The sequence below is a fragment of the Sinohyriopsis cumingii genome, chromosome 3 (genome assembly GCF_028554795.1).
Source record: "Sinohyriopsis cumingii isolate HCF-2022 chromosome 3, ASM2855479v2, whole genome shotgun sequence".
NCBI classification, from domain to species: Eukaryota; Metazoa; Mollusca; class Bivalvia; order Unionida; family Unionidae; genus Sinohyriopsis; species Sinohyriopsis cumingii.
In genome coordinates, this window is record NC_142963.1 from 115,357,474 (window position 1) to 115,370,036 (window position 12,563).

The following is a 12,563-nucleotide window of genomic DNA, read 5'->3' on the forward strand; positions in this document are numbered from 1 at the left end:
CAGTCTTAACGCTAACCTCTTAATACTGAACGCCTAGCGAGGCAGCTGCTAGTGCCATTTTTATGAGTCTTTTTTATTACTCGGCCGGGGTTCTAACCCGCATCCTCCCGTATTCACGGCGGACGCTCTAACCACATAGGCCACCAGAGCGGTCTCTTTTCTGAATTATTTAAAACGTTTTGTTGACGTTTCTTAAAACAATTTTTTGCAACCTGAATTGTTTTTTTTAATTAAAAAAAATCATACAGTTACTGGTATTAATTTATTTCTGTCCATAACACTGTACACAACAAGGATTGACACTCGATTAGTTCTGATTGTCCTACTGAGATTTGTGAGGCCCACTCAAATCCAAGATGAAAGAGACCTTCACGTTAGCTTCAATCATGGATAAATGTGAAGCACATAATATATATATATATATATATATATATATATATATATATATATATATATATATATATATATATATATATATATATATATATATATATATATATATATATATATATATATATATCACTATAGGTAGAATACCATAGGGAGACAAAGATCTATTTATATTTGGCATCTAAATGTTAAGGTCACCACGACCCCGTATGCGAAAATGCATTCTGTACGACAAATGTCCTCATATTTAAGGACAGCGTGCAAAATGTTAATAAGCTGATTTAAACTTACTTTTACACACGGGACATGATGCTAATATTTTCTTTCAATTGTTGAAAGATGTTTGAGGATTTTGCCTCAGCCAAAGGAAGAATGTCTTGATCAACTTCATTCTTAAGAGCTTTTTTGCAATACCTCTAGGAACCTCACAAGCAGAGTATAAATCAGGGATTTCATTTTCAATATGATCGACCTTTTGATTTAAACAAGGCTTGTCAGTTACAAGTAGATTGACCACAACCTTATATTCAGCTAAGTCATTTCCTAGCAATAAATGAACACTCTCAATGGGCAAAGAATTCATAGCACCGATAGCTACTGGTCCAGAAACTAAAGCTGATGTTAAATTAAGATTAATAAGTGAAATTTGAATCAAACCGCACTCTACTCCCTAAACAAGAACACGTTCAAATGAAGAAGACAGTTTAGACATAGGCAAAGTACATAATAATTAAAGACTCTGAGAAGCTCCTGTATCCCTTAGTATTTTAATCGGAATATGATTGGACGAATCATCAGTAAGTTATATAGAACCTTTCGACATGAATGGTTCATAATTTTCCATAATAAAACTAGACTGGTGTTTGTTTAACCCAAAATTTATTGTTTCCAATATATGACCATGATCTGGCTTCTGAGAACAGTAGCATTTGGAACAGCTCTGTCTTTATTCTGTTGCTTATTTTTGTAACTTAAAGCAACATAAATACCGTGCCATAGTTTCTTGCAATAAGTGCATGATGGAAGAGATAAGTATTTCTAGTCAGTCTTATCAGACATTTGATTCTTATAAGTTGAATCAGAATGATATTTGTAAGTACTCGCTGACAAATGAAATTTTTTGAGTCAAGGAATGGTTATCAAATGTACGAACAGCGTTTTGCAAAGTGTCTACATGCTGTTCATCAAGGTAAGTCGTGACTTCACTATCTACGCAGGTCTTGAACACTTGGACAAATATGAGTTGTCTAAGTTTGTCTTAACTCATATCAATCGTTGCAGATGCACATCACCTGTCTAATAGCTGTTCCTTTTCCCTCGAAAACTCGACATAGGTTTGGCTATTTTCTTTCTTGCAATTCCGAAACCTCTATCGATATACCTCAGGTACCAACTCATAACCTTTCAAGATACAATATTTGACCAAATCATAAACAGCACTTGCTTCTTCTTAAGTGAAGTATAAACTTCACGAGCTTTGCCAGTAAGTACGCTCTGTAATAACAAGCACCAATGCTCATTGGTCATTTGAAATTCTCGGCTACATTTTACAAAATATGAAAAATATTGATGAACATCTTTTTCTCTAAAAGTCTACAAATCTAATATTTTTTGTAACATAAAAAACTGAATTTTCGTGCGTGGAATGCATTTTGCTTGCCAGTTCTAATTCTTTTCATTTCAATTGTAATTCCATTTCTCTTTCTTCTTTTTGCATTTGCAATTTCATCTGCATTTCTCTTTTTTCTTTCTGCATTTGCATTTTTATTTCTTTTTCTTCTTTTTGAAGCTGAAGATTTCTTTTTCCTATTTCTGCCTGGTTTTCAATTTCAATTTTTAAATTTCATTTCAGAGCTAGGAAAAGACTACTAATTAATACTACAGTTTTTTTTTAACAAATTGTCATTTCCTACCAGGTACTTAACCAAAATAATTTTAATTTCATGTTTTAACAAAGATAATTTTATGTCCGAAAGAGAAAAGTAGGCGGTAATCTCCAGCAATTCATCTTTCCTTAATCACTCAAACCCTCCTCGGGTCGGATTAGAAAGAAAACTCTCCACCCTAGCTAACAATGTGAAAACTTCTTGGTTTCACTATTTAAATCAAAAGACCAGGAATAAAAATGTCGGAAATAAAATCAATTTATATTTTCAAATAATTGTAATATCTTTGAAATAGTTCTAAACTTCGCATCCCAGATACGTCCCCAATCTTAATTACGACTGTGTGGTCATAAAAGTAACTGAAAGAAGCAAAACCAACACGATTCGTGAAACTTAAACTATTTAATTATCAATGTTGTAAAATGAAACCTTAACAAGAACGCATAGTATTATGAATTGAATGGAAAATAAGCCTGAAAATCTTCTATCAAAGTCCACAAGAATGAAACGTTCCATATAAATTTGAGATCCGGAAATGTAATTGTCCGCCAACAGTCCTGACATGTTAAAATAGCTTTGTCCAGGACTACTTTGAATAATTAAATTACCATAGTTCCAAAATTATATTATAGTCCAATGAGACTTTCTATTTCCAATGAATAATAGAAACAAATGTTTTTCCTCTAAAATAATTTCTGAATACAACATAATATACGCCTGCAGACTTGATGTTACAACAAGAATACAAGAAATAAGAACAAAAAATCCAGCCCAGTCTGAGGCAATCATATACAAACGAAAAGACACGTATATCAAAACTACTCCAACGTGACTAATTGCAAATTTCCAGCATCGTAAAAGAACACACATGATTTAACCCATCCATTGGGAATCAATTTAATTCTCCTCAGATACCACTAGCCTGACTTCTTCAATGGGAAAAAACACGGAAAAAGTAAACATATTTGCTAATAATTTTATTATTAGTAACAGTCAACACACACACACACACACACACACACACACATATATATATATATATATATATATATATATATATATATATATATATATATATATATATATATATATATAGTTTTCCGTGATATGGATTGAATATCTAATGTTTGTCTTGATACCTGCCTATAATAAGGTACAGTTGTAATGCTAGTATTATGCCATCTTTATGTTTTCTCTGTGGAAGTGATATATTTTGTTATATATTTTATGATTTATTTGTGTTCTTTGTCCATGTTTTTCTTTCCCTATCTTTCCTTTTCTCGATCCTTGGTATGTTCCTTCCTTCCAGGATGAAAGATTGCGATTTAACTGGTGTTCAGATATTATTGATTCCAGAGGAAGACGATTGTTCCATTTCGATTCCAAGAATATATAATTATGCAGAATTATGAATTCAGAAGGAGATAAAAAGGAACTTTGATACAGAAACTCTGACTGGTACATATCTAGTAATTTCTTTGGTGATACTTAACTAAGAACCACCCTATTGTGAGGCCTTCTTTCGAAGAGTTCTTCTTGTGTAACTGAAAACTCACTTTAAAGAACGTTTACTCAATTTATCATTTAAATAAAGATACTATAAAAAGGAAAAGATCATGATCACGAATAGCAAGCGCTACATCAGTTTTCCTCTCGGAAAACACAACTACCTGCAATCCAATCAGATGATAAGAACTTCTAATGGTCACTTTTGTGTCCATTTGATTTTCAAGACAAATTTACCCTGACAGTTTGCAATGTAGTATATTTCATCAGATGAAAACGTTGATATTCCAAAGTGTTTTTCTTCTTTCTTTGGTTTCTTATCTAAACAATGTCCTAGACTGACAATAATTTGTACTTAAAGTTGTTAACGTCTCAACAGAGCAAATTTAATTTGTACCTATCAATGTGTATTAATCGGTACATAGTTGTCTTAGTTTTAGCAAGATTCACCACGCAGCTTTCTGGCACCTTATATGTATTTCTTTCTGTACCTATTGTGTGACGTTCAAATTAAATTGTGAAGCATAAAACCAAGTCATCGTTTATTTATATAGAAAACAAGCCGTGTTGTAGACGGTGATACTTACTGTAGTGAAAATGAAGTTTACGATAGGTTAAAGAGCTGGTAGGTATGGATTGTTTAATGTTCAGTATTGATAGTCTACCAATAGAAACGAAGGCAACTCATGTGACTCGGGAAGGTTTGACGTCAAAGTCTACATTCCAAGATATAAATTGGCCACGTTCGTAGATAGATATTACAATAAATTTTGAAGCGAGCGGATCACATCCTGCTTTCAAAGATGTCGCCAGTGCCTGTATTTTTCCTGTTGGTTTTCCTCGTTGGTGCTAAGGCCGAAACTTTATGGTAAGGCATACCTTCCTTCAAAGTTGTTAGCAGTACAGTAAAAACAAAGTTATGATATAGTTCTTATATACTCACTGAACAAAAGATGTCTATATGCATGGGTTTTGCCCTGGCGAACACGCTATCAAATGTTAATGTTAAATCTCCTATCTGTCTATCAACATATACAATTACGTTTTACTGTGTACCACCTGGTGGCGTCACAATCTGTTCAGTAATATAGCGAATTAAAAACTTTTGTTCTGTCGGGGATAGAAGCACAGTTTTATAAGATATATTGCCGATATCAAGCAACAAGTTTTAAGTAGTCATACCTTCCCAAGATTCAATATTTTCTTCTTTATCTTACTTGCTGTTTACCTTTGAAAAACGTTGATTTGTGGATCTGATTGTTTTTTCTTAAAATCAATTTAATACCAGTCCGGACATTGATTTTTGATATTTCAACCGTTAATATTTAAAACACTTATAAACACTAGCATTGCGTTCGCTAGTTTTCTAAGTTAATGTGTAAAGGTAGCTGTCCGTTTGAAAGTGCAGTTCGACCTCATCCATTTGCGCAGTGAAATGAACTTGAATATTGCTTGTGTCAAAGTGTGTGTGATCGTGTGTGCGTGTGTGTGTGTTAACACATCTGGAAATCAACTGTGAATTACTCATAGAGTTTGATGTCGACAAAAATACTCTTAAATACGAATTACTCAGGGCTCTTCAGTCATTCCTACTCCCTTGGACGCAATACAGCAACGTTTAATGGGCCGAAAAGGTCCTAATACATATGAACTATGGATGAAAATAAAATACAGGAAAGTTTGCCTATATTTGTCACTGTTAGAACATAAGCATTTGGTAGTTCAGTAAAAGTAGCACGTTTACAGATTTCGATTATCATAAGAACGGTTTTATTGGTAATAAAATATTGACCAATCTGCAGAGGATTCCAGGTTGTAAAGGGGCAGGTTTAATGATGTTTCGCCGTCTGCAGAAAAGTAATTCCACCTGAAGCTTATGACAATCCCGTCTCGTAGACGCTCATAGCAATGACAAAAATGGATAAGGTGAATGAAGAAAAGAGAGAATACGAACGGTTGAAAAAGAGTCAAAACACATGAAATGTTTTAGCTGATACGATACTATATTGTAATCAAATGCATGAGATGCTTGGCAATGATCCAAATATGCATAATATACATAGGATCATGGTCTAAAGACAGGTGGTCTCTCATGAAAGTTCGAAGTAAAATATGATTAATAACACTGTTCTAAGTTTCAACCAGGAAGACAACAACACGTCAAGTATTATCAATCTTTATATGTTATGACGTGTCATTGTAGACATCTCCAATCGAATCCGTTTGGTATATAATATACATAGCATGGAAGAGTTATTGTTTTAATTGAATCAAGATTATGGATGTGTACTCAGCCGTATACAACTTTAAAATTGTCGATAAGGTCATTTTAAGTTTAGGTAAAATAAAAAGTATTTGTCTCCAATTAATGCAAACTTAATAGCAAAACATGATTAATTTAATCCCAAGTAATGTGACTTATACGGTACTGATACCATTACCTGAGTAATCTGTTAATCATTATGGTTACAAAACGTACGTAAACGATGTTTTTTAAGACATTTTACGACCATGAAAACCATCCTCTCGCGTTGAAATAAGAACTAGAATTGCTCAGTCTCATCCACGGATCCTGACATGAAGTGACAACAGTAATGGACCAGAGGAAGCAGAGCATGCCATTCACCCTGCGTTGACATGCTGCAGACCTCAGCTATATACACATTGTCTAATATACGTTCAAACGTATTACAACAAAGTGCACTGTTTGAGTCCATTTCAGGAAGAAAAAAATATGAATGAAGCTTTTGTGAGGCTGAAAATTATGTTCGAGTCTACCTTAGATGAAAATAATGTGCATCTAGGCGTATTTATCTCCCTTGCAGTGTAATAATATGACGTGTGATTGAAAATTAATATTTTTTAAAATAGCTATTGCTATGAGTTTTTATGAAGCCAGTTTTCTGGAATGTCATTGAAGGATTTCCTGGAAAGTCATCGAAATTCCTGGAATGTCATCAAGTTCCTGGAATGTCATTGAAGGCTTATCTAGAGCATCGTTGGTTGGAGTGTGCATTATCAATGCAAATACTTTTCTGCTCTTTGTAATCCTTTTATGTAACTCGTCGGAAACGATTAATGTTCGATTATTAAATGATAGAATTTCGATTATTTCTTGATATATCTCAACAGATAATCGATACAGATTTGGGGTCCGATTAACCAGCCCTAGTGTTTCTTCTCGGTCAAACAAAACTCGATCATCATATTAAATAATAATAATAATAATAATAATAATAATTTTATTATTATTATTATTATTATTATTATTATTATTATTATTATTATTATTCAGGATAAACCATTATTCAAGTGATATGTTAAAGAAATTATCCACTTCATTAACCTTTGCGATGGGCATAATTTCAAAGGCTATTTTAAGCAAATCTACGAAGCACCAATCCAAATCTTTGCGATCGCTTGCACAAGTTTTTCACAAATAACGTTTTGTATCCCACTCTGCACAATCATCAACGTTTCGGTTTACCCCCTAATTAACGATCACAATCAGTATTCAAACAAAAACTCAACACATTCCAAACGAAACCCCACCTAAATGGAGGTACCAACAGGCAGACTGGGACCAATTCCAATTATTACTAGCTAGAGTAAATCCAGAAAACTTAGAAAGCCCAAGTATTGACATGTATTATGATAACATAACATACACAATTATAGAAGCAGCTAACCGATGCATCCCAAAGACAATTAATATCCAAAATAAAAACCCTGTACCATGGTGGACTAAACAGTGCACTATAGCACATAAAGACAAAAAAGGGTCTTAAATAAATATAAACGCACCAAAAATTCTATCTACTTCCAGCAATATAAAGATAAAGAAAAAGCACTAAAACAAACTATAAAAACTGCTAAAATTAATCTATGGAAAACTTTTTGCTCTAAACTGAGTCTAAAATCAAACTCAAAACAAATATAGGACAAGATAAAAGCCATAAAAGGGAAAGCAACTACCTCAGCCCCAAAAATTAAAAATGTCATAACAAATAAAGATAAGGCAGACCTCCTAGCGAAGCATTTCTCGAACATGAGTAGCAACAATAATCATACCAGAAACTTTCAAGAACACAAAAAACTAATGAAGGGAACCCAACCTCAAATGTTTCAAGACCAAGGAACAAAAGAATCTCACCTAAATAGCGACATCACAGTACATGAATGGAAGATAGCCCTCGATCCAAAAACGAGACATACCCTGGTAAGGATCAGTTAGGTTACATTATCTACAAAAAACTACCTATCAATATAACAATAACCATAATCAAACTCTTTAACAGGATATGGGATAAAGGCCAACTACCCACCAAATGGAAAAAGGCCATAGTAATACCAATTCCCAAGCTAGGTAAAGATCCCAACAACATAAATTCGTACCGACCCATCTCCCTTACAAACAATATTTGCAAAATAATGGAGACAATAATCGCAAATAGGTTAAAACACCACCTAGAAACCAATAACCTACTCTCCATAAATCAATGTGGCTTTCGGAACAAACAGTCCACCACTGACCAACTTTTCAGACTGGAAACAGACATCAAACACGCTTTTAACGCACATAGGAAAACCGATCGCAACCTCATAGCGGTTTTTATTAGACCTAGAAAAAGCGTTCGACCTAGTATGGATCAGTGGACTAATGGCCAAATTAAACCAATTTGGAATAACTGGACGCTTATTCAACTGGATTGGCGATTTCCTCACAGGCCGGAAAATTACCACAAGAATAGGCAACACCCATTCGGAAAAAATTTCACTTGAAAATGGAACACCGCAAGGCAGTGTAATAAGTCCCTTACTATTTAACCTAATGGTAAACGACCTTGACCTCAATGCAGCCTCCGCAAAAATAAACTTGTTACAATTTGCAGATGATAGTGGCCTATGGAGGACTGGAAATCCTGCCAATAACACAGTAGTTAAAGAAATCCAGCAGAGCCTAGACAATATAGGAAGATGGGCGGACAAATGGGGTTTCAAAATATCTCATGAAAAAACTGTGGCAATCATATTCACCCCCAAACGAAATAACAACCTAGTCTATCCAAACTTCTATATATAAAATCAATTAATCAAATACGTAACAGTAGTAAAACTCCTAGGAATGTTCTTTGACAACCACCTCACATGGAAACAGCACATTGAACAACTCACCCAGAATTGTAACAAAGATCTCAATTTACTCAGGAACATCACAGGGACTGACTGGGGATCCAACCAGGAAACCCTCCTCACGATATATAAAAGCCTAATTAGATCAAAACTGGATTACGGTTGCCAAGCATATAACTCAGCTAAGCAGCCGGTACTGCAAAAACTTGACACTATCCAGAGAAAAGCCTTACTATTATGCACAGGAACACTCCCCTCAACATCATTAGAAGAACTACAAACACTAACAGGAGAACTACCCATAAAATTATGTAGGCAAGAACTGCTCCTCCGATACTCCATTCGATTAGATACCCACCCAGACAACCGTCCCAACAAAATAGCTATAAATAAGTGTAAAGTTGTCTTCAAACCCAAAATCATACCCACCACACCAAGTGTCAAAGTAATCCTTGAACTAAGAGAAAAGATACCTCTACTAAAAAAACAGGTAACAAACAATACAGACCAGAACAAATCACCGTAGTTACAAAAACCACCAAGGATTAACATTGAAGCTACCAAATTAGGCAATAAAGAAGGACAAGAAAACTTACTAAAACCTGCACTGGTAAATGAAATCAACCAAAAATACCTGGACTATGTTAAAATATATACCGATGGATCAAAAACAAACAACCTACCAAGAACTACAGCAGCAATAGTCATCCCTGAATTCAAAATACAAACGGGATCCAGATTACCTGACTATTGCTCCATTTACACCACTGAATTCTGGGCTATACTTGAATCACTACAATGGATCAAAGACAACCAAATACCTAAAGCAGTCATTGTAAGCGATTCCCTAAGCGTTATCAAATCGATCCAAAATCGCAATACACACTCTGGGGAACAATTCCGGGAGAGAGCATGCCAATTAATCGACGATATCACCACAGCACATCAATTAGTCGAGCTCATGTGGATACTGTCGCACATTGGAATCTCTGGCAACGAAACAGCAGACAAAGTTGCAAAAACCAAACTAGGAGATCAAAACTCTATCAAGCTTAACTATAGCTCTACAGAAACAATAAGCTTCGCACAAACATATATAGACCAAACATGGCAAGATTTTTGGAACTCCTCCACAAAAGGTAAAAAGCACCATGAAACCAAAAAAAAAAAAAACGTAGATAGGAAAATACAGCTACCTAAGGGTAACTATTTAGAACAGAAAACCATAAACAGGATAATAACTGGAAAAACTAAACTAGCAAGCAGTTTTGGAAGGTTTACAGGACCCAAACCAGCAACCATTAACTGCTTTAACTGCCACACCACCGAAGATCTACACCACGTATTCAATATATGCCCAAAATATCAACCCGCTCGGAAAATATTTATCAAAAATCAAAAAGAGATTGGATCACCACACACAAACCCAGAGTTACTTATAGACTCTAATAAAAAAATAAACAATCAGCATATAAAAATATAAATCAATTCATAGACTCAGCAGGACTTAGGAACAAAATATAATTACTATCCCCACAAAACCAAAAGACCCAGTAACTAGCTAAATAAATTTAGAAGCCACCACATAAAATCCATTAACATATCATTCAATTTTATAAAAGTATTACTAAATAATTCACTTACGAAGCACCTATAAAAAACTAAGGAAACCACAAAATCGGATGTCCTAGATGTCCTTAACGAACCGTGTAATTGGCTAGGACTCCAGTCTCTTGCTAAATAAAGTATAAATAACATTCAATCTCTAAAAACATTAATTAATAAATAACTTAAAGAGGCAATATCTAAAAACTTATAAATAACATAACGTAGGAAGCACACCCTAAACACCTCGACTAGTAATACCATAATAACCTTGAAAATCTCTCTTCATACATGATTTCTACTAAGAACCTCTATAAACAGCATAGAACATCCCCCCCACCCTTTTAGAACATTTTGAAGAAGAAAAAAAAATCGAAAAAAGAAATCGCAAGAAACACCAGGCAAATGCAACAAGAAACCAGCTATGTAAAGCAAACAGGACCGTTCCCGAGCTCTCCTTCCCACTAATGACAGCCAACCATTCAACTGTAAGGGACCTTTATGGACCCACAGATTGAGACCAAACTATCAGGGTTCATTGAATTCATAAAAGCCTGGGGGAGGTGGCACCATTCCCTTCCCCAGGAACAACTAGCAGGCTGCGGTGCAGTCAGAAAAAAGTGGCACATGCACAATTGTGCGCACGCCATTATAATTAAACTTAACAACAACAACCCTAATTAACCTGTCGAAGGAGCACAGATAACCACGCCAATTCGTTATCATAGCACATTATATAAGATAAGAGTATTTTATGTTGACACTTATGTGAATTAGTGTTCAGTTTTAGTGCATACTGAAAATTTCATCAAAACTATTTTTAAACTGTTCAGCCATGACGACGAGAATTTGTATATGACATACAGTGCCAGTCGAATGTTGATGAACATTAGGCCTAAATGTTCGACAAGCTGCCAGTGCCACTGTAAATCACACAGTGTCACAAACCTTTGCCAGCGAAAGTATTGGCTGGGTATTGGCCTGTGTTGGAATTTTGTTGATAAGCTGCGATAGTTAATTACTGCGATACACTGGGATATTTGCTTATACAGTATGTTTGTATTATTGAGAATGGCAGTGATGTGAAAGTGCATTAATGGTATTGCAGCCTTCTGAATGTTGATTTTTATTTTTTTTGCAGCACGGATGCAAACATCGAAATTGTGGCTCGAATTGTATTTGGCGATGCGAGAGGCGAGCCAGCCCAGGGACAACTTGCTGTTGCATACTCAGTGGTTAATCGCGTAGCTTCCCCTCTGTACCCTAATACTGTAAGCTCTGTTGTGTACCAAAAATACGGTGGTCACTACAAGTACAAGACACTAGATGACGTGCAGGATAAAGCAGCATGGAAAGCTGCTAAATCCAAAAATACCGCTGAATACCAAAATGCTAAGAAAGCCTCTGGCGATGCACTGTGCAGAAGACAACCTGATCCAACATGATCCTTGTTCGGCAACAAACACCAATAAATACTACGAAGCTTACAACAAAATACAAATTGGAAAAAATTATTTTGTTTGCAGACGTGCAGTGTCAGGTTAAATTAAAACCATGAAGATATTTGCATAATTAAAGAAGTAGATCATACCGATTTCTTTTTTTTATTGTGTCGAGGCTTGCATTAGAAATCAGTATATTGCAAGGTCCATAGCATCACATAGACAAGGTGATGTAAGAAAATGAAAATGGTATTTTTTATTGAACAATACTCCCCATAATTCTATAATAATAATAATAATAATAACAGCAGTATATTACTTGCAATTGTAGTCGTTTAATAACTATGTTGGCGTCATACTCATGCTAAACATCTTTCTTATAAAGTTTTTACATTGATTAGGGACGTTCTCTGATGTTTCAGGAAAATGTATGTATTGGTCCCTTGATCAATCGATCAATCTTTATCCTATCTTCAGTCTATCGGACACACACACACACACACACACACACACACACACACACATATATATATATGTCACATTGGCCGAATCCTAGATTTTAACCACGCGGAGAGATGAGATGGCAGTGATAGGTAAAGGC

At 34.9% G+C, this 12,563-nt stretch overlaps 1 protein-coding gene across 1 annotated transcript; it reads left to right on the forward strand.

Moving 5' to 3' along the window:
* The first annotated feature begins 4,467 nt into the window (after window positions 1–4,467).
* On the forward strand, window positions 4,468–12,114 carry LOC149803636 (uncharacterized). The gene is made up of 2 exons (XM_089951430.1): window positions 4,468–4,650; window positions 11,662–12,114. Exons 1-2 carry the CDS (start codon window positions 4,586–4,588, stop codon window positions 11,963–11,965), a joined length of 369 nt encoding a protein of 122 aa, XP_089807556.1. The 5' UTR covers window positions 4,468–4,585; the 3' UTR covers window positions 11,966–12,114.
* The last annotated feature ends 449 nt before the right edge of the window (window positions 12,115–12,563 follow it).

What these genes read in the sequence shown, in the direction of transcription:
- LOC149803636 (XM_089951430.1), top strand. Translation starts at nt 4,586, where the DNA reads ATGTCGCCAGTGCCTGTATTTTTCCTGTTGGTTTTCCTCGTTGGTGCT. An exon ending in GCTAAGGCCGAAACTTTATG is followed by an intron (nt 4,651 to 11,661) that starts GTAAGGCATACC and finishes TTTTTTTTGCAG; the next exon opens with CACGGATGCAAACATCGAAA.